The following is a 26,363-nucleotide window of genomic DNA, read 5'->3' on the forward strand; positions in this document are numbered from 1 at the left end:
GGTGCTTGCGGGAACTTTTTTGTTTCCCAATAGTTAAGAATATAGGGGTAATGTCGTATGTCGCGTGTTACCAGCCGCCTATTCATGTACATAAACCTTCGTACTCCCTCATGCATCAACATTTCGTTTTCAATCCTCCATCATCAACCACCGGGCACTCTGTCTTCAATAACTTCGTCCCTGTCCCAGCCTACAGCTCTCAAACTTTCTAGCATCGTCTCCTGACTGTCCTCAGCGATTACTCTCCTCAGATAACTACTCCCTAGGCTCCCGTTTCCCCCAGGGACCCTCCAATTTTTGCCTTGGAGTTACAACGTACTCCCAACCTGGGAGTAATTCTCAGAGGGTCAACCGTGGGGAGTGCTCCCCCAGCAAGTGCCAGGAGGAGCACTCGCCATAAGAGCATTCCTATCGATCATCCAAAAGATGAGGGTTCGCTGGGTGACTGCTCCCCCAGCGAGTGCTCCATAGGCGAGTGTTCCGCACGGTTGATCCAAAAGATGAGGGTTCGCCAGGGAAGCAATCCACCGGCGAGTACTCCCTAGGGTTTCTCGCACAGTCTTAAACCACCTTCAAAGATAGCTATGACTTGGGGTATAAGAAGATAGAATGCCGCTTCAGGTCTAGCTCCGTCGAACAATCAGCCGCTCAGAAGTCCCACCACTTCTCCAGATCAATCGACGGAGATATAGCAACAGTCTCAAACGGCACCCCTCTTAATGTTGAACCATCTTTTTCATACAATTGGGGCTCGAAACTGACTCTCCCATACCCTCTGATTAACGCGCGCCAGTAACAAGCCTCAGCAGCTGGAGTCAGATAGCGATCTCTCATATCCTCCACACCCTTTTTCGCAATCCTCTCCGCCGTACGCGGAGTCTCCAACACTTCTTTGACCTTGTCCTCGAGATCACTCCAATCGTCCTTGACCTGCACGAAATTCTGCTCGGCTCCGTCAGCCTCCAGCGCGTAAGTGGTAGTCTTTAACCACTTAGGCGTATGTGTCACGTAAACACTCTCGCAATTCTGTATGTATTTGCCCTTTCCACTCCAACTGCGTCCCGAGATGTCCATCAGCATTTTGAAGCGGCAGTGATCCCACAGGGTGAGGTAAGCGGATCCACTCGCGCTAACGTTGGCCCAGTCCTTGCCGTCCGTGGCTTCCAAGAAGCGAGGCCGTTCGGGCGCTGTGTTCTTGTTGCCGCGCCATACCAGCTGCGGCGTCTTGTCCTCGAAGGCGACTTGCTCCTCGACCCTGCGTATCTCGTTGCGGATGTGATTGTAGCTAGGGATGTGGGCGTGCGGCCAGGCCCAGTAACCGAAATCGGGCATAAGCCATTGATTCTTAAACTCGGTATCGTGAGCGGGCTTGGTGTAGGTCCAGACGGCTTTGTTCTCGCCAACGATGTCGAAGGTGAATACGAAAAACTCGATGTTGGGGAGAGATTTGCGATCGGGAAAGGCGGAAAGGGCGCGTTGCAGGGCGTGAGCGGTGGCGACGCCGTTTTGCACCCACATATTACCGTGTCTGGAGATGATATACAATTCGCCGTCATAGATGATGGCGCGGATGCGCTGATCGTGCTGGTCTTGTTCATCGAGATCGGACAGGGTGATTGGGTTAGAGGTGAGGTTAGCGACATTGTTATGGATATCAGTGTATTGCTTTGGGAAAGCGATGTTGCATTGTTCTTCTGACAGAGCCAGGTTATCGCCGTCGCGAGTAGCATTGAAGGTCCACTCGGTCGTAGTGGTTTCTTGCTTGTCAGCGGCAGGAGATGCTTTGGCTGTTTGGTGAAGAGTGGCAGTATTCGACTCTTTGCTTGGGACCCCGGGAGCCCATTTCGAGTTCGACTTGACTGTATGGAAGAGTATTGTTAGCAAGCCGGATAAGGCGAGAACGTGCAAGAAGATCCAATATATACGGTCAAAGCGAGAGTCGGTGTGCGTCATGTTGGTGGACTTGGTCAAGGAAAAAGGTGGAAGGCAAGGGACGAAAGGGCCCGCGAGAAGTGAGAGACATCAAACTTGGCTTACCTGGAGGGGCACGGTTGTTGGTATTTGTGACTAATCTTGTAAGCTCTCCTAAACGTGAGACGCTTTCCTACGGGATCTCGTTGATCCTGAAGTTTCGGGTATTTTTCCCCTGAGGGTATTTGCCCCGTGTTTGGCTTAATTAGCGTGTACACGAAACGTTGAAATCGGGGCTGAAACAATAGCGCACATTCCTGTCAACTACCTTACCGAGCCATTCCAGGTTATTATTATATAATTTGAAGATAAATCTCCTATGTCAAGGGTGCGATTTTCTCAGCGCCATATCTCGAGGGATGTCTTCATCGTATGAGTTTTTTTACACTGTGGCCCAAGGCTAGCCGTAGTTGGAAACGATTTTGTATCTCCATCCATAAATTGCTAGCCAATATGTCTCTTCGCACGCAGATACCAAATACCCAGAGCGATATGTGAAAATTAAATCGGCAAAGGTCGTGGCTCCTGTTCTCAAGTGACAGTGCCGTGGGTAGGGTAAGACGAAGCTCTTGCTCCCACTAAATACTGCCTGAAGCTCTGCCTTCTCGCTGTAGGACTTCTTCTTGACTGCCTCTTCCGAGCCCGGGGACTGCTCTGTTCTGCAGGACTTCCGTCTGGGCACTCGTTGTGATGATACCCGGTTTTCTCGCACCGCCAGCACAAGGTATGCGTTCTGGCCATTTTGCGCAGGCTGGCCACGATTGATCACTGACTTGGCGACACAGACTCCATTTAGTGCCCCGTTGCGCGGGTCTTGTTCAATGCTACGAAGGTGCTCCACCGCCATAGCTGTCGTCAAAACCTAGCTTGTCTATAATCCCGAAGACACAACTTACAGAAGGGTACACTCCTGCTTATATGCATGAGATTGCCTGAAAATGAAGCCCTTGCTTTGATTCTGATTCAGTGAAAATGCCTTACAGATAAGATGGGATCCTTAATGTTGTACCTGACAGCCGACCAGAACTGATTGCTAGCGCCTTGGCTCACAGCCCTACAAGTCTGGGTATCCTCTAATGAGACCACCAGCTCCTGTGTCTGAATCTCTGTCCTTAGGCACTTCTGCCTACACTTTTCGAGTTCTAATTACCATGTGTCAATGTCAAGCAACTATCTTCCAGACAAGGTTCAACCCTTTAGCACTACACTCAGTGAGCACACGCAGGTAAATTCTGGCGTCTGTGTAGACGTTGAGGTAGCACAAGACAAACGTCAACCCATCAAAACCAAAATTCATTCTACGGCGACTTTCAAGCTTTGATCATTCTCTCATCATCTAATTGAACCTCGCCAAATCTCACGAAACTAAAAGGAACTGTCACTACTCGATGATGGCGACTTCTCGAAACCATTTCCGGTACTTTGCATTGCCGGCAGAGATACGAAATCAAATCATGGAGTCCGTATTGATTGCTGGTGACATCTATATTCGTCCTGCAAAGAGAAATCGCCATGCTCAACAATTCTGGAAATCTCTCTCCTCGCGACCCAAGCGCTTTGTGGATGCTATGGCAATTCTCTTTCGCCATTTATCAGGCCAATCTCAGCGTCTCGTCACCATTACCACGGATGCCCACCTGAAGGGGCAATCCACTATTCAACAACCGGGCATTCAGCTCCTGGCAACTTGCAAACAAGCATACAACGATGGTCACTACATGTTTTTCGCGATGAATACCTTCCATTGGCCGCCGGGTCCTGTCAACACAAAAGGTTGGTACGTAAATTTACGGCCCGAGCACCAGAAGATGATCAAAACAATTTGCATTGATTTCCACCTTGCGGACCTCACCTACGGCGATATGAACGCTGTCGAAGTTTCTGCCAGGCGCGGTGGGGGCGGACGACCCAGTAACTACGATGCAAATGCTTGGAGCTCCGAGGCTATGCTTGAGCTTGCAGTGAGGATGTGGAATATAATTCTGTGCTCGTACAGCCGCTCCACACCCCAGAACCTGCGCCGCTTCGTGGGACTCGAAAGGGTGATATTTCAAAGCTCTATCGGTCGCTGTGTTCTGAATTCGCAGCTTGGGACAGATGAGAACGAATTGGTATCCCTCGAGTTGTTCGTTGCTGCAGTGTCTCACCATTTCGGGACCATTCTCCAACTGCATGTGACCAAGAGAGGATGGAAGAATACAAAGAAGTGGTTAGAGAGGCTAAGTTGAACAAGGTTTAGGGCTTGAGAAGGAGCTTCCAAGGCCATCTCGAGGCTGAAGTTGATATAAGGGCAGAAAAAACACGAAAGATACATTGATTTCAGCGGGGATTACCTTCGAGAGCAAAGTCCTCTTCACTGAAAACGGACATTCAGCCCCAGCGGCTTCAGCTGTCGTTGTCGTATAGACCTCCTGAACATGCTCTCTAGTCAACCACGACTTTTCCATATGACATGCGATTGCAAAGATGCTGGGGCCACAGTGCAAAGTGTTTTCGATGACGTCGTGCCTCAATAGCCTTTGAATGACAATCGGGCTACATGCTTTACTAAACTATTCTGATGTACGAGTCCCGTTCTCTGCTGCCATCTTTGCCTCATGCCTTTAATCTTGTATAAGGTCATTGAAGCCACAAGGCTCCATTTGCTTGACATGCTTTCTCAACTCCATACGCACTCTTGGTTTAGTGTTACAGAAGCTTCGGGAGTGGAGTATATCTTGGATAAATTCTAATCATGAGCTAATCTCAATAGACTCGTCTTTCCCCTGTCTTAGAGACTCCCAAATACAGGCTTCAGTTCAACAATGTGTGTGGGAATCATATACTCCCCATAATAGTCAGAGAGAGCCACGATGCACTTTTGAAACGTTGGTCTCTTTTGAAATTCATCATGGTGTGCCTAGAAAGCTCTCAATTAGCCCCATGGACCTGACCGATTTCTAGCAGAAAAAAAGGAGTTCGAATCGTGGATAGCTTGGGTATAAATATTGGTTGGAGAGCTTACGTCAACAGATCTCCAACTCTCCAACAGTATCTGGCGTTGTGGATCCTTCATCTGCGGACCAACCCACCATCCACCGCAGCCCTCCTCTCCGTCTAGAATTGGACCTATCGTCGAGCGGAAAATAACATAATAGCCCGATACCCTCCCTTCGATGACCTTCGTCAATGCAACCTCTATCGCAGGCGCTTTGACCACGGCCCCCAGTCGATCTAAACTATCTAGGTCACTAGTCCCGAGGATAGCGTGTTGCTGCCAATGAATGCTACGGTCATTGAGTGCTGGTTGGACTTCATTGTGAAACTGCCTGTACGCTGTACTGGTGAAGAATGCGTGGCTTGATGCCAAGTTTTGCCAGATGAGCATCCAGATTTGCGTGTATCGGTCTTCGTGTCGCCTACCCTGCCATGCTGTGATTAAGCCGTGCGTTCTACATGATTAAACATCAGCTCTCGTCACCTCTTGACTGCCATCACACTCCGCGCTTCGCACAATCTCAAACGAGAAAATCAGTAGCCCATCACGCCTCGTCGGTTTTACAAATGGGGAGGCAACAACGAGGGGAACAGCAATGGGACGTACTGGAACAATATACTGAGGGCAGGGGCCAGGTCCTTGTTGATCTCGTCGTCAGAGCGAACTGGCCGATGAGGTACGTGGATGAATTGTATGGCGTGTGGAGAAGACATGTAGGTATCTTAGCGTTTCTGCGGTGCTAACAATTTGCAATATTAAGGCTGGGACTGCGTTTGGGGCGCAGTCTTTGTCAGAGCACCCATTTGTACTATTCTTTTACAAGAAGTGCTTTCTCTCACATACTACGGTGGCAGTCCGGTGGCAGTCAGGTGACTTCGCAGCACACTTTCTTTGACTCCGGCAAAAGTGCGAGGGCACGATTAGGCCGAATACCTACCGTAGACGGCCCCGCATATTTTACTCCGCACCGCGCACCGCGACACTTTACTAAGTTTTGGATTCGATGAAGCGCGTCTGCTCAAATTCTTCGATGTCTGTGCTGCCAGTGACTTCACGGATACTTTTCCATAGCATACTCCCTCTCTTCACCAAAGTCAATCCTCCACAAGCTCACAGAGAACACGAAAATCAACACCATCTCAAATCTCAAATAGAAAGTAAACGGATCAGGTCGTCTTCATGGGCGAATCGCCATCGTGACGGGCGCGTCGTCAGGAATGGGCAGGGGAATTGCGTTGGCGCTGGCACGAGAGGGCGTTCACGTCGTCTGCTCCGACATAAAGAGGAATGCGCACAGCACGGCTTCGAGGAAGACAAGCATATTCCAACACACACCGTCATTGCAAACAATGGGAGAACTTCTGCATATCAACAGTGTGATATGGGCAATACAGCTGAGGATTTTACCTTGATCGATTTCACTGTGAAGGTACATCCTCCCTGACCTGCTTTGTGAGAATCGATTGCATTCGTACTGACCCACCCTAGAAATTTTCAAAGATCGACATAATAATCAACAACGCCGGCGTCTGGTGGCCACTTCGCGACTTCGTAGAAGAGACCGACGAGCAATGGGATATTATGATGGCGGTCAATGGCAAAGGATGCGCGACCGCGATGCGTGAAGCCATTAAACAGATGATCAAGCAACCGATCGCCGAGTCCGGTGCACGAGGGCGGATAGTCAACATCTCATCCGCTGCAGGTATCACCGCTATCCGTCGAGAGGCCACCTACGCTGCGAGTAAGGCGGCCGTGACCACGCTGACCAAAACGGTGGCGCTGGGTCACGCAAAAGACAGGTATGATTTCTCCTCCTTGGAGGTGTTTCTCAATACTAATGATTGCTGGTATCAACATCAACGCCGTTTGCCCCGGTGTCGTCAGGACTGCTCAAGCGAGCACGAACTTCCGCGACCCGGCAATTATTGCGGAGATGCGTAAGGGGGCCCCATGGCCTCGACTAGGCGAGCCGATAGATGTCGCGAACATGGTTGTCTTCCTGTGCACAGACGAAGCGCTGTGGATCAGAGGCCAAAATATTGCGGTTGATGGAGGGTTCACCGTGTAATTGGATTGCCGAGGGTTATTTGATGCAGTCAGTGGTGGCATTTCGATAGATCGGACTTTTCTGTATATCGATCAGATCCATAAAAAGAACGAAGCTCAATAAACAGATTGACAACACGATCTTCAGCGTCCACTATTTATAATCCGTCCGTGTCTCCACAAAAAGTCGGTGTCTTGGCGGGCTCGCGGGCAGTTCGCGACTTTACCCCTCCTCCTCCACCATCACACAAAATCCGCCCGCAAGTCACGCGCTCGTCATGACCGAAGCCGTACCTGAGTTGACAATCTTAGCTCCATCTATATCACAGCAACGCAGTATGGCCGTCTTGAAGAGCAAACCACCTGCCAGCCAGTCAACCTTTCAAACCTCTCCTCCTTCGTCACCGTGGGATTGGACCTACCAGGGTAAACCACCCTACTTCAGCTCTCCCCACCCACCTCCCTCTCAGGAACCTCCCACCTAACTAACCGCCCCTCCCCCATCCAGCGTCGCCCTAATGACTGGCGCCGGCGGCTCCATCGGCCGCGCCTGCGTCCTCCAATTCGCCCACCACGGCCGCACCCGCATCGCCGGCCTCGCCGCCACCGCCTCCGCCCTCTCCTCCCTCCCCGCCGCCACGGCCGTCGAATTCCTCCCCTCAACCGTCGACCAAGCCTCCGACGCCGACGTCGACCGCGCCGACCGGGACACCGTCGCCCGCTTCGGGCGCATCGACTACGCCGTCAACAACGCCGCCATCGCCGCGCCCTTCCGGCCCACGGGCGCGAGCCTGACGCAGGATTCCGACCGCGTTGCTGGGCGTTCAACCTGCGCGGTCTGTGGTTCTGCCAGCGCGCCGTGCTGCGCGTCATGGAGGCGCAGGACCCGCTGCCCGCCGCGTCCGCGTCCGCGTCCTCGTCCGATGGGCCCGGAGGGGGAGGCGGAGGAGGAAACGGTGACCACCGGGGACGGAGCCGCGGGTCCATCCTCGAGGTGTGCTCGAGCCTCGGCCTCGTGGCCATGCCCGCGGACGGCCTGTACATCATCTCGAAGCACGGCGTCCTCGGCCTCGTCAAGACGGACGCGCTCGACTACGGCAAAAGGGGCATCCGGGTCAGCGCCGTGTGCCCCGGCTTCGTCGACACGACCCTCCTGACGCCCGAGTACCGCGTGCTGCTAGACTGGAGCATCCGGAAGAACCCGGGCATACTCTTCTTAATCACGGCCGATATGCCAATTTTGCCGCATGATGTATGTTATTCAGCGTGCATTTGCTTCTTTGCCTTCTTCTCACGGGACTTCAATTGGACGTCTTTGGCTGACAAATCAAGCCATTGAGCCTTTGAGGTCCTCAGTCACCGCGAAATTATGCCGAAACGCACACTGCCCCACTAAGCATGCGGCTCCCAGTGAGTTGTGTGCACGTTTCAAAGTAAACAATATAGACATTCAACCCACTTCATTTCTTACTTCTAATAAATTTGTTTAAATACCAGCTTTGTGCTTTTCAAAAGAGAGAGAGAGAAACATAATATTGCCAAATCGAACTCATCACTTGCCATCATGCCCTCGAATTGGACCCATCTTATTCGCTTCGTTGCCCAAGAAGATGGCCAGATCCACTTGGGGCAAGTAGACCCCAAGACCTACCCTGATCTTGGAGTTGCATCCGTTGAAAAGAAAAGGATTGAGGCAAACCTTATCACCGGTTCCATATTCGACGGCCTCGTTACCGAGAAGACAATGACAGTCGCCCAGCTTCTTCCCCCCATCTCTGCGGATGAAACCCCCATTATTCGCTGCCTCGGCCTCAAGTACCGTGACCACGCAAGAGAAGCCAAAATGCCAATCCCGAGCCATCCGGTCCTGTTCATCAAGCCACGAGCAGCTTTGTGCGGACCCTCTCCGCGGAAAATCAGCGTGCCTAAACATTGTCAGGACGGAACGAGCGACTACGAGGCCGAACTCACGGTTGTCATTGGCAAAACGGGGAGAGACATTCCCCAAAAAAAAGCCGTTGGAGTACGTGTTGGGTACGTGCGGGAACGATGTTAGCGCGAGGACGGAGCAGTTTCGGAATTCCCAGTGGTCCTTCTCAAAAGGTAAGATCCACCAGCTCCGCACCGTTTCGCCGGAGTACTTGACGGCCTCTCAGGCTTCGACTCCTCCGCCCCCATCGGTCCCGTCCTCGTCGCGCAGGAGCAAATCTCCGACCCGCACGACCTCCGCATCAAAGCCATCCACAACCGAAACGTCGTCCAGGACTCGAGCACGGAAGAGATGATCTTTGGCGTGTCGGAAATGATCGCATTTCTGTCGCAACGAACCACCTTGGAGCGAGGGTCCCTGATTATGACGGGGACCCCGCCGGGGATCGGGGCGATGAGAGACCCGAAGGTGGTTTTGAACCATGGTGATGATATGAGGGTTGAGATCGAGGGGATAGGTATGGTGAGGTTTGTGTGCACGGATGATGGGTAAGGCTGACGCGGTGGCAGGTATGTTGATCAACGAGATCTACTATGAGTGAGCAGATGCTGCATCGGGCTGCACCAAAGCATGAACATGGATATCGGGACGGGAGCTAGTATCGCGTATCCAACGTTTCTCATAAATAGATAGCATCGATCACTTCTCACCGTGACTTTACATATTGTCCTCAGAGACAGCAGCGCTCAACCATCAAATCATCACATCTCGACTCGCTGTACGATCTTGTCTACCTTATCCGATGCTGCCTAACCCACGCTTCATCACCCTCGACGCCTACTCAGTTTCTGATCTTCACAACCAAAAATGCACAGAGGTCTACATACGCTTGCTGGTCAATCCTCATGCATACACACTCAGTCCATGAATCTGGGGGGTACATCCGGACCCCAAATGTATAAGCTATCCGGCGAAGCCAAATCCCTCGTGATAGGCGTCTCGCCGTTGACCTGATCGCCATCGACGTAATGTTCCAGGATGAACTTCGAGGTGTCGAACCTACACAAAGGTCAGCTGTTAGCCCACGGGACCCAGGCAGACACCCGCAGTCACCGGAGCCGGCAGCACACGTACCAATAATCGAAAATCTGACTCCCCAATACATGTCTCCCCACGCCCCAACAATTCTCATAGCCCTTCTTGATCAACCAATCGTGCCCGAGCACCTGGGTGTCGAAATCAAACACCTCGAACGAAGAATGGTGCACGTGCGGTTTGGGCCCCTCGAAGAAAAAGAAGGAGTGGTGGTCGACGAACTCTTGGCCGCGGTCCAGGTGCATGAATGTGGTGATGTCGCGGCCTTCTGCGTTGTGCAGCAGGTCGGTGGGTTTGAGGTTGAAGTGGCCGGTCCAGAAGTTGAAGGATGTGGCGAAGTCGGTGACGGCCATGCCGAAGTGGCCGAGTTTGTGGACCTGGGACGGGCCTGTTGGGGTTATGTTAGATGGGGTTGCATCTGGGATGGGGTGTGCGGGTGCTGACCTTTTTGCATCCGTTGGAATTTGTTCGCCGGGCGATGCTTCTCTGTTGGCTGCAGAACGATCCACGGTCAGGCACCCTCTCCGTCAACGTCTGTGTCTGAGAAAGCACTCACGAAGTTGAACTCCTTCTGTTCATGCTGCTCCTTCATCTCCCTCTGCACCTGCCCATAAACCAGATGCACCATAAACCCATCCACCGGATCCTTCACCGTCACACACTCCCCCCCGCCCGGCGCACCCTTCATTTCCCAGATTTCACTCGCAGTCGGAATGGCCCTAGTCGCCAACTCCAAATCCTTCCTGCTCTCCACCACGAACGCCGTGCCCCCAAAGGCATCTTCCTCGCCCTTTGTCGAGCAATACAAGAAAGGTTCGGATCCGTATCCGCGGTAGTAGATGGTCTCGTTGGATTTCCCCACGTTGAGGCGCGAGACCTCTGTGAGGCCGAAGTCAGTCAGGAATCGGTGCTCGCGCTCGAAGTTGGCGTGGGTGTAGTAGACGTGGGCGATGCGGACGAGGACTACTTTTTCGGAGTCGCCGGACGAGGCGTCCGGTGTGATGACGGATGGAGACATGTCGGGCCAACTAGCAGGTGGTATACGAAATGTTTACGAGATAATTTCCAATAGATGGCAAGAGGGTCATGAGCCCGGGAAGACGTCTACTCTCCGACCGGCTTTTAGTCATGTCCAGAATGCCGATGTAGCGGGCATTCGCCCGAGGAAGCAATACCTGACTTACAAGCAGTTACGGACTGCTCTAGTGGTTATGTGATCCCGGGAGCACTGCTACGGGATTTAATGTCCGGAGAAGGTCGTAGAGTTTTGTGGACCGTAGCGGACGAATTATCGGTATAATCGTGGTGCGATGACGGAAATGGGGTGTGGGGTGTGGGGTACCTTATTTCTGACAGGTTCTAGGTGAAAGCCGGGAAGGATATAGCGCGGCTGATCCCCAACATGCATGATGTGTTCGCCATCATTGGATCGGTTGTTAGCGGAGGAGCAGTAAACATTATGGCTGCAACCCTCACTCTCTACGTCCATAGGACGGTCATCAAGGTAAACTGCGGGAGAAGACCGAATGAAAAAATATGAATGGATAGACTTCTGAGCGCTTTTTTTCTTTCTGTGTTCTTTTGGTAATGCCGAGTCTGACTCCATAAGAGGTAGATGACTGCCGTAATTGACATCTAGACATTATCGCGCCCATGTGAAAATGCTAACCCCCAATTTCGATGCTGTCATTCTTTCCCACGGACTTTGTACGTATCACTTTCTGGAGCATCTCCGTGACATGAATAGCATCGCCCAGGTCATGGATGGATCTGACTATAACTTCGACGCGCTCTGCGAGCCCTGATTGATCCATTCCAAGTCATCTCGAAGGTACTTGTGCGCTCTCAGATCTCCACTCCTTGCATGACCTTCGAAATTTTCGGCTCGAGCTGATCGTCCGCACAACCTACCTAACTCACCGCTGGCGCTCTCCGAAGTGACTTCTTGGTAAGTCACGGTTCGAAGATACTTACCGACCCATAATCCACCCGTATATTTCGCTGCCTTTCCGAGTCGGCAAGATGTGATTTGTGTCGATCACCTAGCAATGTAAGCCTGTCCACGACAAGCAAGCAGAAGATTACCTTGTCACCGTACGAGACGCAAGTCTTTTCACCGAGGAAGAGGGCGCCGGAGTTCTGCATCTTCTCCAATGCCTCTCTTGGATGCCGTATAAGAGTCCGGACGTGCTCGCTAGCGTACTCATTGGCAAGCTTGAACGCCTCCTCAAATGTAGGCACAACGATAGCCTCGCCAAAAGTCTTCCATGACGTGCCGGCCAAAGCGGCTGTCGGTGGGATTTCGAGCAACTTGTTACCATCTTGATCGACTCGGTGCCAACCTTCTCTGACGTCGTAATAAGCACCGCAGGAGTGTCGGGTCCGTGCTCCGCCTGAGAGAGCAAGTCTGTGGCCACCGTGAAAGGATCCGCGTGCTCGTCAGCTATGACTAGAACTTCGGTTGGTCCAGCAAAGATATCGATACCAACTTCACCGAACAGCTGACGCTTTGCTTCTGCTACAAAGGCATTACTGGGACCGGCGATGAAGTAAACTTTTGGCATCGTCCCCGTACCGCACACCATGGCAGTAACAGCCTGGACGCCTCCGAGGACCCAGATCTCATCGGCTCCGGCATAGTACATAGCAGCCACTGTTACATTGGGAATCTTGCCCAGGATTGGGGGAGTGCACCCCACTACAGTCTGTACACCGGCAACCTTGGCAGTGACAATCGTCATGTGAGCTGAAGCTAGAAGAGGGTATCTTCCGCCAGGAATATAAATACTATGGTAAAATTATGTCTTCGATGCGGATATTGAGTTACTTACCATCCGACAGCACTGATGGGAATGTTCTTTTGGCTAAGATGGACACCGGGAGGCATTTTCAAGTTCGAAGTCTGTGATAGATTTCCGCTGTGCTTCTGCAAAGGCTCGAACATTTCTTTGGACGTTTTTGATATCTTCGATGGTCTGCTTCGGGCATGCAGCAATTGCCTTATCAATCTCACTTTTCGAGAGCCTGAATGCACGAGGCGACCATTTGTCAAATTTCTCTGAATACTTTCGAACAGCGATGTCGCCATCCTTTCTTATTGTTTCAATCACATCCCTGACTCTGGCAGGCACATCATGTGTCGACCCAGCTGTACCAGTGACTGCGGTCCCTAACGAATGATGGTCTATATGGGTCTTCAGATACTTCTTGTCCGTCATGTTTAATTATTTTGGGCACAGGCTTGTAGACGTCGAAGATGCACGTGCAATGGCTTTATGAGTGAAAAAGATTTGCGGCGATAGCACAGCGCTTGATCAATGGCGCAAGAATGAACAGTTCAACACAATTATACACTGTGTCTTTATCAATGGAGAGTGAAGACAAGAGATGACTTTATGTGATTCATGCCTGCACTGCGACTTATCCCGAAATCCTCGCCGACATCAACACTCACCGCGAGCCTCACACGATAATACTTCGAGTCCGGCCACAATTAAAGCCGTGACTATACACATTCTCCTAGTCAGACGCTCAACGGCAGGGTTCTCTCTCGGGAGGACTGATTCCGGAGTTGGAAAGAGGTTGCTAGGCCAAAACAAGCGGAAATCTTCAGCAGTCGCTGTCTTACAAAATGTCAGGATCAGTACCTTATGCTGGTTTGAAATCAGTCTAGAGAACCAGTTGAAAAGCAAAGGGAGATAGGTAATGTTGTTCTCCATGGGCTGTTGAAAAAGAGAAGGGAAGATGGTGTAGAGAAAGGTGCTCTTGCTTGAGAGTTGGGGAGCAGCCACCGCCCAGGAGTCACGAGTCACAAGTCACGACCCTGAGGCCCACGAATTTATCCCTAGCATCCTTGAACATCTCCCGTTCTCCCACGGTCACCTGACCAATCACAACGACGCTCAGACAGCTTCAGGCAATCATTGGACTTCGGGCTTCGCTAACCCGCACTGCAACAGCAGCTAGGAAGAGAATCTCACGCATTAAGAGTTCGATATGCGGGGTACCATGAACCTCCTGGGCAAGGTCCCTCTTTCCTCACAGATCCGGTGGTCCTTTTACTTTCTCAGTCAGCTCCATGGCCTCGTGAATGTCAATCATCAGATACTCCGTCCTCCTACAGGGGATGCAAAGCAGCAAAACTCACCTTCAACTCGTCCATCTCGGCATCTCAACTGGTGCTGTTCGCCACGACTGCAAGCGCATGACCCTCACCACGTAACATCATGTCGCGCTCAGAAACGCGCCCAGCCAATGATGACGGCATCTACACGCAGGTACCGACTGCGCTACTGTCCTGTCCATCGTGCCGCCGAAGGAAGGTTCGATGCGATAAGGAACTACCCTCATGCTCCCTATGTATCAAGTCATCACAAACCTGTACCTATCCTCCAGGACCATTGAAAGGGCAGGTTACCGAATCAACACCATCTTACCGAATCATACCCCTCACCAAAATTTTGGGTATGATTCGGTAAGGATTCCACAGTTCGGGGTATCAATTAGTAATTTGCCCACCATTGAAACCTGGACCCAAGCTTGGCTCCTCACAACGCCCACTGAAGAGACCTCGCCGCTTCAAGGAAGAGGCCGGCGACCAGCTCATTGACGATGATGCCTATCACAATGTTCAAAAATACAATGCCACCGAACACCAGAGGAACAGTTCATGGGACCAGGGGCTATTGTCCCGGGCATCTGCGCAGTGGCAACCACAACCTAGATCTCGAAATGAAAGAATGGATGAAGCAACTCATGCCATCACGTCTGACCACAATAATCATCAATCTCCAGGGAAGCACATGCTCCACCACTGCTTCCCGCAGTGACTCGACGTCGCTTAACCTCCCGGCACTTTCTTCCCTTATACAACCTTCTCATGAGGTGCGTTGTTTTAGAGATATTACTTCCTATCCCGGACTTCAGCCTGACTCGGGAGACATGTTTTCATCATTTGATCTTTTTCACGATTCGAATTTGTATTATGAAGTGAGCTTCTTTTCCTTGTTTTGTTCATGTTATGAAAGACTAAGCTGACTCCAAAATGCTCTCCAGTCAGCTCAGCAAACCCTTGCAGGCGAGGACGATAGCAAGGAGGTTACTATGCCAGTGTATGGGGACGAGATCTTTTCCAAGAGTGCCAAAAAGGCAATAGACTCCCAAATATGTGATACATTTCGAATTCCGCAGGAGACGGTTACCCATCTGTATGTATTTTCTCGATGATCGACTTCGTAGCCCGCCGCAAGACGGATCGCATCCATGGATGAGGCCAGGTCCCCCTCGTCGAACGCAATCTGCATACACTATACTCAGGACCTAGTGATTCGGCGGGATTCAGACCCTCACGACCCAAGAGGAGACGGCCATGCTCGTCACTCAATGTCGGTAATGAAAGATTCGCCAACACCAGTCCAGCCATTCATCGGGCTATTGCAACAGCAACAGCGTGATCAAGCGGTGTCTTTCGCTGGTGACACGGCCATGCAATGGCCGGACAGGTTCGACGATAGCGCCATCGATAGTGGTGCTTTCGTCGGCATATCAGATGGCCAACTCGACAGTTTTGACTCTGGATTGGCGGACGACCTTGACTTTTCGTTGACCAATGTGTAGAACTGGCATTCAGTTGAGTGATCTTAGGTATCCTGCGTCTTGGAATCTCGAAATCCGCGGGCTTTCCCGAAAGCTGTTTGTGGGTTGGAAATATTGGACTCTAGAGCACCAGAGAACGAGCTTTCCGGGCCCAAGTCCGTTCGCGGCCTTTAGTTCTTCGGGAAAAGGTCAATAATCGCATTGCGGATCACAATCTCAACACTCGCGGATGAGCAGGGGAGTGCTAGAATTGTGCCGGAAATGTTCCGATGGATTACCATGATCGGACAGATCCTCGCTTCTACATCATACCGGGCTCGAGTCAATCTATACTGGCGAACCTGCGTTTCCCGGCCGAGTTCATTCTGAGGCTGGGCTTGCGTCCTGATCTTAACATTCATCATTGGTCATTGAACTTAGGCATGGGTCTGATGATTGGCTTTAAGTGACTTTAAGTGACGTTTGATTTTCACAGAGATACCAGTCGCCAGTCAAGGCTGTACTCTCTCTGGACCTGGGCCTTCACATGTTGGCTCGACACATGCAAGGAACGGAAGAAGTCCGGGGCTGTGGCGATTCCAACTATCGGATGATGTTCAGAGCTTGTGCGAGTAGTGCAAATGATCTAAGTTAAATGACAATTCCAGTCCAACGCTATATCGACTGACCAGCAACATGCGTGTTTGCCCAGACAGCGAAAAATCAAACGAAGTCTAGACCTATGTCTCCTTCCCTTGTCCAAGTACCTGCCACCTCGTATTTAGGGCTAGACCTTTGAGTTTAGGTTTCGTGACAGTACTCGGGGATACGGGCCAGACAAGAACGCCACTCAGGCGGCAGCTGCATCATGTTCTCGTCATAAGCACCCTACTCTCCACGCATCGAGGACCATCCCACAGCTATACAATCTGAACAGGGTCACCACATGGGTCTACCCTCTTTATCATGCACAATCTTTTCAACGACATGTCCACAGTGGCGCTACTAGTATGAGTTCGCTAGCCTCAAATATAGTCTAGGGAGCTTGGTATTCATTTGGGGCGGCCCATCGTAGTGTGGAAACTCATATAATTCTGCGAAAAGCGGATTCGATTGCTTGAACATTGTTCAGAAACAACTATGCAGAAACCGGAGTGGATCGCCGAAATAGTCGGGGTGGTGAAGGATAATATTTGACGCATATAGTTTTATTTGCTGCTCCGCGTTTATGTGATAGCATGTTTTGGGGCTGTGTGGGTAGTAGTTTGAGGTGTATATATCTAGCAAAAAGGGTGTACGTCTAGTTCCATCCATAATCAGTCCGTGAAGAACCATTCCTTTTTAAGCAATATTTGACGCCAAACGCTTTGCTTTCAACAGTCCGTTCGGTACAACTCCACCAGCAGCAATTCGGAACGTTTGATCAAGCATGGAAGTTCCTTCCAGGGACAACAGGTCTTTCGCGTGAGGAAATGGGAGCGTTGTTTGACGATAGCGTGGTGACTCACATGACCGCCGACGGCCACGGTCTGGTCGAAGTTGACGCCATGGCTGAGTTCAAGGGAGCAGTGTTCGCGACTGGGGTGGAGCATGCAGGCGGTTACGGCGATGAGAAGGTCGGGACTCATCGGGCCACAGAGCTGAATAATTCGAATCAGTCTGATCTGTGATCAGATCAGATATGATGGCGGAGGGTTTCTGGGTTTCGATGCAAACATTTCCTGCGGGTCACTGCTGCCGTTGAAGCTCACCATGTATTCAATCTATGATGAGCTTTCAAAAATGGCGACGGAAACATGAAAGAAGAGGACCCTTGCACTGGATTAACCTATGGGGAGCATTGACTGGAGTTCTGGCAGATCAGCTTCATACTTCACGATGAATCATTCTCGCTCATCACGTGAGCATTGCCGCCATCTTCCGACTCGTCCGCCGCAACACCAACTTCGTCTTCTTTGGGCTTCTTACCCTCCCGCACCTCCTCCAAAGCGGGCACAAGCGCCACACCACTCCCAAAAAGCCTATCCAACCTCGTCGCGCGATCCCAAACCCTCCTTCCCTCCCCGTCCCCCTTCTTCCTAAAATACATGATCCGATGCTGCGGGATCCACTCCTCGTCAGTCACATCGGCCACTCCCCCTTTCCACGCCGAGACGTCCATTTCCATCATCTCGGGCGCGTGGCGGTCAATATAGCCGACGACGAAATCGGACTCGTGGAGCGAGGGGTCGTGCCGGATGCGGGAGAGAACGTCTTTGGCGGGTCGCAGCGAGGGTTTGGAGTTCTGGTTGCGATGTGCGGCTTTGCGGGCCTTCTTCGCTCGTGATCGGGAAGTTGTGGGTTTGCGGGATGGGGATGGTGAAGAGTCGGAGGAGGGAGAGTCACTGTCGTTGGCGGAGGCGTGTTCGGCCGCAGATGGATGTAGAGGGATCATGTCTTCGCTGGCTTCGAGGGATGGGGGTGGGTGCATGCTGAATAAGGAAAAATCTGGATCTTCCAAAGCATGTGAAGTCTTCGTAGGAGCCATGGCTTTGCACGAAGTGGAGATGTGTTGCTTGGTAAGAAGGAGAAGTATTGACAAAGCAGGTGGATCCGGCAAAGCCAGTCTTATTGCTGAATAATCTTTGGTAGTAACTTGAACTCTAGTCTATGATAGCGAAAGACCATGGTACATATATAAGCTGCAATCTGATTTTGCCGAGCCCAGTTGGATTGAGTCATCCGGTGGCTATGACGATACCAAGCTTACACCAAATGGAAAGAACGCCTGATGGATGACTCCCAGACATAGTGAGAAATTTTCAATACTTAGCTCAACAAGAATTGACACTGTGATTTTGCAGGCAGTCTTCAAGTTGTCCAGAGTTGTATACTAGTACAATCGATCTTCAATTGTCCGAGGGGTCGTAAAGTAGAGAACAGCCAAGGCGCGCTAAATTGGAAGATTCCGAACATTTACCGGCGGCCATCTGTCTCGAGCCGACACCTCTTGCACCTCACATTTTACACACTCTTTTCTTTTCTCTGTGAATCCACTGCTACCTAATCTGCAAGGCTCATAAGTGAGGTGCGAGGCTGAGTCCTTAAGGCCGGAACCAGCGCTGTTCTAATCTCCACCATGTCTGCCCACCACTACGACAGAGAGCCCGCCTACAACGGCCGCACACTCTCTGGTACTCAATATCACGGGGATCGAAATGGCAGAATGTATGAAGACCAGTACTATAGGTCACGATCAAGGGACCGATACCGAAGGAGTCGATCACCTCGCGCACGATACTCATCTCCTCCGCATGGTAAACCATAAATAAGGACACTTACATCGCTCAACCTGCGCGTCTGCTAATATTACGTTTGGGAAGATCGGAACAAGTCGTCACATAGTGGGGATGAATTCGCAATCAAGGGTGCTTCCACTCGCCGAGAGAGGGACGTAGCGATTCCACGACCAGAGAACAGAGGATACGAGGACTACCAGCGAGGCCGATCTCCATCACCCCGAGGAAGAGAAAGAGCGCCATATCGAGACAGGGACCACGAAAGCTACAGATCGCTCAGCTATGACAACCGCAGCCGCAGTCGGAGGCGAAGCCGTAATCAAAGCCGCAGCCGCAGCCAGAGCAGGGATCGATCACCATACTATGGAGGCCCACCCAGTAGGGAAGTGATGTTGGAAGGGCTTTTGCTGGATATGGTAGAGGAAGACGTTGGCCACCCCATCCACCATACGCTCAATACACCAATATGAACACCAAAGCCTAAGTGTGATTGAAAATTGCATTCGGACTCTGGCTAAGACGTGGCATATTCCAAATCCCACAGATCTCGAAAGAGTTGAAGCAATACCACCATGTTGAGAGACTCGAAGACGTACGAGTTATTCGAGACCGACAGACGAGTACGATCTTTCCCTCAACGATACGTGTTGGGAGGCATGCTGAATTGATCTCAGAGGCGTCCCGAGGCTTTGGCTTCATAAGGTTCCCGGCTCTTGAAGATTCAAAGGCTTTCGTGGAGCGCAACTACCCAATGATCTACCTTTTTGGTAATGGTTCATCAGATAATGACGATCAAGCAGCCAAAGTCCGAATAGCATACAGCCGTGAGCGGGATGATCGGAGCCGCGGCGAGAAGGCGGAAGGAGAATGGATCTGCAAGATTGTGAGACATCCTCAAGCCAGGCAAACTTATGGCACCACTAAGAGCTCTAGTGCACATTTGTCAATTTTCCGGGCCGTACGAAATGTCACAGGTGTCAGACACCGCAGATCGGTGCGTGTAAAAACACCGGAGAGCTAGAAATTTTGTTGATAAATATAGATATGGCTACGTTCAACCAAGCAGCAGCAGCAAAACCTCAATACATGAACAGTGGAGACAGCGATGCTTCACCGAATGGCACACCCTCGCAATTCCTTCTCATCCGGAACCTAGAACCTACAGTGACGGAAGATCTCCTCGCGAAAGGCGTGACCAAACTATACAAGCCAGGCAGACGCTCATCACCGCCTGCCGCTACGGCATCGAAGAAGAACAATGCCAAAGTCGCATCGACTACTGGCGACGCAAATCTCGGTGCTAAGGAGGGAAGCCTTAGAAGGATACTACTCGTCCGGGATAGGCGGAACAACGAAAGCTGGCGCTATGGGTTTGCTGAGTTTGCTACGATTGAGGTGATATTACAGATTCTGGATAATTATCGCCGCTGACAAGATTACGGTAGGATGCACAAGCCGCCCTGACTCGCTATAAATCGTTCGAAAAGTTCACAATTTCCTCGAAGCCTGTCACTGCTGATTATGTACATGCTGGTGTATTCATTCCTATCTTCAATACATCCAAAGAGACAGAGCGCTTTACATTCAGTCCACTGGGGAACACAGCTACCAAGCTTGCTTACTGGGATGAAGACGCTTGGGCCAGTGAACTTGCTGTATCCACCGGCTCGCCAAAATTGGGTTCAGCAGCGGGTGAAGGTCAAGTTCGATCTGCTGCCGACCAAGCAGCGGCAGCGGCTGAGAACGAAGGTCTTTTGAGGCCTGGAAATGAGGCCGACACTAGGATGAAGAAGAGGAAAGCAGAGGCCAACGCTACAGCCAAACAGAAAAAGGTACTTCTAAATTCGGAATATAATAAGCAGCGTCGACTAATATGTTTCAGACTGCACCTGCGCATCTGCAATTCTGGAGTAACCGCCATGCAGAGCTTCATGGCGTGAAACCGGATATATCCACGGAGAATGGGCACGAAAGTAAAGAAATGTCAGAGGTGAAGGAAGAGGTGAAGGAAACAAACGCTCTTCCGCAAACCTACGCCAACTTGGCCAAGAAATGCTGCTATCTATGCTCCCGCCAATTTAAGACCGAAGCTGAGGTAAACCAGCATGAGCGTGTCAGCGATCTTCACCAAAGTAAACTCAAGGACGCAGACCTGGTAGCAAAGGCTCAGAGCAAGATGATCAAAGCAGGCATTCCATTGACAGCGGTTTCTGAAGACTCTTCAGAGTACCGTGATCGAGCTAGGGAAAGACGTGCTGCTTTCGGCGCTGGCAAGAAAATCTCACTTCCGCTTAAAAAATCAGCAACTCAACCAGACGAAGAGACAAAAGACGAGCCGGCTCCAGCGCCATCGAGGGGCGCTTCCTTGCTAGGAAAGATGGGTTGGTCTGCGGGTGAAGGTCTTGGAGCTCAGGGGACAGGGATGACGGCACCGATAGCTACTGATATGTATGTGCAAGGAGTTGGGTTGGGGGCTCAAGGGGGGAAAATCGGCGATGCGTCTGAGGAGGCAGAGAGGAATACGAAAGGAGGTTACGGGGACTTCTTGGAGAGGACGAAGGATAAGGCGAAGGAGAGGTTTGAGAGGATGGCTTGATGTAGGTCATGGGAAAAGTGATTTGCTTATCCGGCTTTATTGCTACAATCCGATGGTAATGAAGATAGAGGACCAATAATTCCTTGTTGATACTCTCTCAAGTGCCCAGAATGATGATCGGTAGCGCAAGGAATGGCTTCCTGGTCTAAGCTGAAGCTTCGGTTGTGCTCGAATACGGCCCAAAAGATTCGTGCCTCCTAATAGTTGATCAACAGGCTTCGGTATCCTGCTGACTAGTTCCTCCCGGTGTGGCTACTTATGCGCCGGAGAAGGAAACATTCAAACCCAAGCGTGGACCAAGAGCCGCCATGAGTGGAGAAATCAAATGGACAACTTCGCCTAAGCGCATCGAAGATACGGATATATACCCAAGACAAGAAAGAACCATTCCAATGCGCATTGAAAGATGCTTTTGAAAAACGCTGACCACAAGCAAAATCTATCCTAACAATGGCACCTCCCCAATGCCAAATGCATCAGTCTGGACGTTTACCACACTCTCTCTCTCACGGAGTTCCATCTCCCCTGCCCTGCTGGAACGATGTTGGCGCGTGAATCAGCAGCATAAACTGCATTACTGCAAACATCGGCACCGTGTCAAAGACATACGGGAATACTTCGTGGCTGTTGATATTTCCTTCATATTTCTGGAAGTATTGCACGACTCTCACAGGATATCGCACAAGAACCAGCGCGCTTGCGGCATCTAGACCGCGCATGTGTTTCTGCTACGGCAGAGATGACCGAGGTTGCTGCGTCGGCTGGCGTAGAACCCTGGTGTGGAACGCTGTCGTCACGTAGGAAGAGAAGGATCTGGCCTGTGTGCTGTAACTTTTCCGTCTTCCCGGCTTGCAGTCATGCGCCGGCGCGTGGGACTCGGATGGTATGACGTCTGGAATGTCGGGGATCTTGGTGAGGTTGTGGATGTTGATGAGGGAGTGGTGTGCTGCGTTCAAGGGACGTATGGTGCTGCCGACTATCGTGTAGATGGTTGCCGGCGAAAAGAGCTGGAGCACCAGAACGAGTATGGGAGAGATGACATTGGGACCGAGGGATTGGATGTGGAGATAGGAAACGGAGCGATCGGGGTAGGCTATGGGTTCGACTGAGAGGGGGGGATTAGTTGGTGCCAACGGGAAAGGGGAGAAAGGACGAACACTTTTCGATGTGTCCAAACTACACATGCTCTTTCGCTGCACACACTCCACACACTGATTCCTGTTCCAGAACTTGTCCTGCTCAACAGTGATGCACCACAAGCGAGCCCGTTGACACTCTTTACATCCAGATTTTCTTTCCAACTCATGGATGACTGCCATTTGGCCGCTAAGTGGAAACTCTCTGCGACCATAACCCGCAAGCACCCTGTGCGCGGGTAACGGTTTACCATCCTTGTCAGGGCTATCCCTTGCGGCCTGGTCGAGGATAGCTTTGCGTGCAGCCTGTTCTTCGCGCTTGGTACGTGTCGCGGAAGGAGGGTGATGCTTGCAGGAACAAGGCCGTTCCGAACGTAAACAGGGAAACCAGCCATTAGGGAGTTTCAGACCACTTTTTTTAGGCGTGGATTTTTCAGATCGTGGGAAAATGAGCGATTTGCCATCAACCGTTCCACGCCATCCACCAAAGGTACCCTGGGGTAGCATTAGTGAAGAAAATCGGTCTATTTAATAGATTTCTCGTGTCGATATTCTATATCTCTTAGCAAATCTATTTAATTAGAAGGTTTTCCTTCTTATCACTACTACTACTATTTACCTTCCATTGTTATCACCTCTTATACGTCTACGTCTTTCCTACCGTCCTTCCTACCATCCTTCCTATCGTCCTTTCTATCGTCCTTTCTACTACGTTATCGCGGACACCTTCCCCCCCTTAATAGCGCGAAAGAAAGCCTCTACGAATAAAGCTCTTAAGACGCTTCGAGCCCTCGCCATTAAATAGATAAAATAGAATATCGATCTTATAGTATAATAGTTTTATAATTACAATAAGAAAGGAGTTATAATTAATTATAAGATATAGGCGATAAGTATATATACGAATATAGTAAAAAGAATACTTAAAGATATAAGATTAATTAATAAGTTATTAATAATAAGTAAAGGCCTATAAATTAAATTCATAAAGTTGGATTTTTCTAAGTTAAATGGAATTTTAGCTCTAGCCCTAAGTCAAATCGAACTCTAATCGCTTGCTGTGCGTTTTTAATCTACTTTTACTATTACGAAATTAATAAAGAAGATAAAAGCTCTAACTCTAAGTTAAATCGAATTCTATTTACTTTCTATACGATAAATAGTCTATTTCTATTACTATAGATTACTAACTAATTATATTCTTATTTAAAAAAATAGTATCTACTTAATAATCTTATTCTTAATATATCTCGTTAATCGAGTAAATTATCTTTTTAATAGATCGTCTAAGATTATAATTAATAGATTAATCTTATTAATAACTCGACTTAGAATTATATATAATTAATTATAGATAAAGATCTTAAAATATAGATATAAATCGATCTACTATAATAATTAGCTCTAGAACTTATTAATTATTATACTAAAGATCAATTAAATTAGAAATTAAATACGTCGAAAAGAAGTATATAGATCGTTTAAATTAGGCGGAGCTAGAGGGATATATAATATATAATATCGTTTATTATTATATTCGCCTTTAAGAATATAATAATCGAGTATTTTAGACTTAATATATTTAATTTATAGATATATTCTATTATATAAATCTATATATTACTTTAAATTTCTTAATAATATTATTATATAATTCTATTTTAACTTTAAATAATAAGATGAAAGCGAGATTAATTTAAAGATATTTATTATTTTAGTAGATAGAAGAAAGCTATCTTTCTTATTAACGACTTAATTTCTACTATTATAAATAATCTTAATCTTAAAGAACTTATTAAGAACTTAACTATTAAATTAAATAATATTCTTATTAAGAATATAAAGAATCGTCTTAAATATATAGAAATTAGCTATTTAATATAGACTAAGATTATTATAAATAATATTAATTAGCTAAGTAATAAAGTCGTTTAATAGCTACCCGATAGACTAATTAATAACTTTTTATCCTTCGAAGCTTACTAAGATATTATTATCTATATCTAATAGCCTTTAAGCGAATTCCTTTATATTAGTTTAATCTTAATTAGTTAGATTAGAGTTTCGAAATCTTATATTTTCTATAAGTCTAAAAATTTAAATATTATTTTAAAGATAAAACGCTCTTAATATAGCTCGAGCGATATAATCTAACTTAGTATTCTTAATAACTAGAAGAATTTAATAAAAGTTATTATAGAAGTATATAACTATATTATTAAAAGAAGTAAGATTCTTTCGAATATCTTAAAGCATATAATCGATAGTCTCGATATTATAGCGATTTTATATAAAGATCTTATTTTAGAAAATAAGCTCGATTACCTCTAATAACTAAGCTAAATTAGATTTTATTAATATATTATAATTAGACTAAGTAATAGTATTAAGAAAGATTTTAAAGTAAGAATAAGTAATAACGCTATCTTAAAGAAGAATAAAGGCGATATTAGATAAAGTTATAATAATAACTATTTTAGAGTTATTTCGTACTCTTCGCAATATAATATTCTAAAGTATAATCTTATTAATATCTTTATAGCTATCGAGAAAGAAGAGTTAATTATTAGAATAAGAGATCGCGTTTTAAATAGCGTTAGCTATAGTAATTTAATCGTTATTAAAACTTATCTATATTTACTCTTAAATATTAATTCGATAGCTATGTTCTTCACGTAGGAGTTAATTTCGATTATTAATATAATATCATTTATAGTCTTATTAGATTACGAATAGATTAAAGTTAATAATAAGACTAATATCCTTTATAGAGCTAGTATTACTTTTCTTTAAGCGAATTTAAATTAAATAAAAATAGAAGTCTTCGACGACGATCTATTTATATTATATATTATTCGATAAAGAAAGAATATAATACTAAGTCTAAAGAATATAAATAAGATTATTAAATAATCTAAATAAAGAATAATATATATTAGTTAAGAAATATATGTAAAGTGCGAGAGGAGAATTAAATTATTTATAAGTAAAAAAAGGAAAAATATATCTAGCGCGAAAAGTTTTAATAGCTAAAAAAAGAATATTATATTAAAAAATATCGCGATATTTTATAACCACTATTAGCGCGATAATCTTTTTATTCTATAGCTTAAAACACTTTAACTTATTAAAGAAATTACTAAGAAAAAATATATCTAACGCGAAAAGTTTTAGTATATAAAAAAAGAAACATTATATTAAAAAAAGTCGTAATGTTTTAATATTATTATTAGCGCGATAAACTATTTATATTATATTTAAAGTATTTCTATTTAATAAAGAAGAAATTATCTATATATCTTAATTTATAATTATTTTATAGATTTAGAGAGTTATTAAGCTTATATTATAGTAGAATTATTATAAAGAGACCTCGTAAAGCGTATCCTCTCTATTAAATCGCTACTTTATTTAATATTTAATTCTATTTAATATTATTATAAAGTAAATTTTTTATTATATAGATATTATAGTAGAAAGAAAGAATATTATTATTTATTATATATAAGTCTTCGAAGGATATAGAGTTTAATATATTTAGAAGGAGGTATCGTAGATAGAAGAGCTCTCTAACATTTAAATTAATATAGTATATTCTTATAATAATACTCTTATACCTCTAATATAAACTCTATTTAAATATATCTTATTTATTCTTTTTTTAAATATATTACTTCGATAAATTAATATAAAAGAGATCTTCTATTTATCTTCTCTATTAACGCTATTAATTTAGCTAAAATAAGGCTATTAACTT

At 47.6% G+C, this 26,363-nt stretch overlaps 10 protein-coding genes across 10 annotated transcripts; 6 read left to right on the top strand and 4 right to left on the bottom strand.

Annotated features, from left to right (window-relative positions):
- Nucleotides 1-648: 648 nt before the first annotated feature.
- On the bottom strand, nucleotides 649-2,818 carry HO133_000816 (uncharacterized protein; the record flags this gene model as incomplete). Its single annotated transcript, XM_037291752.1, has 3 exons — nucleotides 649-1,859; nucleotides 2,038-2,085; nucleotides 2,551-2,818. The coding sequence occupies 3 exons, from the start codon at nucleotides 2,816-2,818 to the stop codon at nucleotides 649-651; spliced, it is 1,527 nt and encodes a 508-aa protein (XP_037152114.1).
- A 607-nt stretch (nucleotides 2,819-3,425) lies between these two features.
- On the top strand, nucleotides 3,426-4,199 carry HO133_000817 (uncharacterized protein; the record flags this gene model as incomplete). The annotated part of the gene is made up of 1 exon (XM_037291753.1): nucleotides 3,426-4,199. One exon carries the CDS (start codon nucleotides 3,426-3,428, stop codon nucleotides 4,197-4,199), a length of 774 nt encoding a protein of 257 aa, XP_037152115.1.
- A 1,966-nt stretch (nucleotides 4,200-6,165) lies between these two features.
- Nucleotides 6,166-7,019, top strand: HO133_000818 (uncharacterized protein; the record flags this gene model as incomplete). The annotated part of the gene is made up of 3 exons (XM_037291754.1): nucleotides 6,166-6,324; nucleotides 6,437-6,750; nucleotides 6,836-7,019. The coding sequence occupies 3 exons, from the start codon at nucleotides 6,166-6,168 to the stop codon at nucleotides 7,017-7,019; spliced, it is 657 nt and encodes a 218-aa protein (XP_037152116.1).
- A 496-nt stretch (nucleotides 7,020-7,515) lies between these two features.
- HO133_000819 (uncharacterized protein) lies at nucleotides 7,516-9,528 on the top strand (the record flags this gene model as incomplete). The annotated part of the gene is made up of 6 exons (XM_037291755.1): nucleotides 7,516-7,833; nucleotides 7,881-8,249; nucleotides 8,616-9,020; nucleotides 9,085-9,100; nucleotides 9,154-9,444; nucleotides 9,497-9,528. 6 exons carry the CDS (start codon nucleotides 7,516-7,518, stop codon nucleotides 9,526-9,528), a joined length of 1,431 nt encoding a protein of 476 aa, XP_037152117.1.
- A 316-nt stretch (nucleotides 9,529-9,844) lies between these two features.
- Nucleotides 9,845-11,040, bottom strand: HO133_000820 (uncharacterized protein; the record flags this gene model as incomplete). The annotated part of the gene is made up of 3 exons (XM_037291756.1): nucleotides 9,845-9,986; nucleotides 10,062-10,515; nucleotides 10,542-11,040. The coding sequence occupies 3 exons, from the start codon at nucleotides 11,038-11,040 to the stop codon at nucleotides 9,845-9,847; spliced, it is 1,095 nt and encodes a 364-aa protein (XP_037152118.1).
- A 756-nt stretch (nucleotides 11,041-11,796) lies between these two features.
- HO133_000821 (uncharacterized protein) lies at nucleotides 11,797-13,240 on the bottom strand (the record flags this gene model as incomplete). The annotated part of the gene is made up of 5 exons (XM_037291757.1): nucleotides 11,797-12,027; nucleotides 12,108-12,332; nucleotides 12,365-12,774; nucleotides 12,854-12,865; nucleotides 12,898-13,240. 5 exons carry the CDS (start codon nucleotides 13,238-13,240, stop codon nucleotides 11,797-11,799), a joined length of 1,221 nt encoding a protein of 406 aa, XP_037152119.1.
- Nucleotides 13,241-14,248: 1,008 nt separating this feature from the next.
- HO133_000822 (uncharacterized protein) lies at nucleotides 14,249-15,638 on the top strand (the record flags this gene model as incomplete). The annotated part of the gene is made up of 3 exons (XM_037291758.1): nucleotides 14,249-14,299; nucleotides 15,078-15,229; nucleotides 15,272-15,638. The coding sequence occupies 3 exons, from the start codon at nucleotides 14,249-14,251 to the stop codon at nucleotides 15,636-15,638; spliced, it is 570 nt and encodes a 189-aa protein (XP_037152120.1).
- A 1,098-nt stretch (nucleotides 15,639-16,736) lies between these two features.
- Nucleotides 16,737-17,266, top strand: HO133_000823 (uncharacterized protein; the record flags this gene model as incomplete). The annotated part of the gene is made up of 2 exons (XM_037291759.1): nucleotides 16,737-16,766; nucleotides 17,000-17,266. 2 exons carry the CDS (start codon nucleotides 16,737-16,739, stop codon nucleotides 17,264-17,266), a joined length of 297 nt encoding a protein of 98 aa, XP_037152121.1.
- A 203-nt stretch (nucleotides 17,267-17,469) lies between these two features.
- On the bottom strand, nucleotides 17,470-18,123 carry HO133_000824 (uncharacterized protein; the record flags this gene model as incomplete). The annotated part of the gene is made up of 1 exon (XM_037291760.1): nucleotides 17,470-18,123. One exon carries the CDS (start codon nucleotides 18,121-18,123, stop codon nucleotides 17,470-17,472), a length of 654 nt encoding a protein of 217 aa, XP_037152122.1.
- A 591-nt stretch (nucleotides 18,124-18,714) lies between these two features.
- Nucleotides 18,715-21,470, top strand: HO133_000825 (uncharacterized protein; the record flags this gene model as incomplete). The annotated part of the gene is made up of 8 exons (XM_037291761.1): nucleotides 18,715-18,892; nucleotides 18,959-19,302; nucleotides 19,419-19,494; nucleotides 19,549-19,757; nucleotides 19,808-19,868; nucleotides 19,917-20,269; nucleotides 20,320-20,706; nucleotides 20,757-21,470. The coding sequence occupies 8 exons, from the start codon at nucleotides 18,715-18,717 to the stop codon at nucleotides 21,468-21,470; spliced, it is 2,322 nt and encodes a 773-aa protein (XP_037152123.1).
- Nucleotides 21,471-26,363: the final 4,893 nt, after the last annotated feature.

This window comes from Letharia lupina (genome assembly GCF_014066315.1).
Source record: "Letharia lupina isolate WasteWater1 chromosome Unknown contig_11, whole genome shotgun sequence".
Classification (NCBI taxonomy): Eukaryota; Fungi; Ascomycota; class Lecanoromycetes; order Lecanorales; family Parmeliaceae; genus Letharia; species Letharia lupina.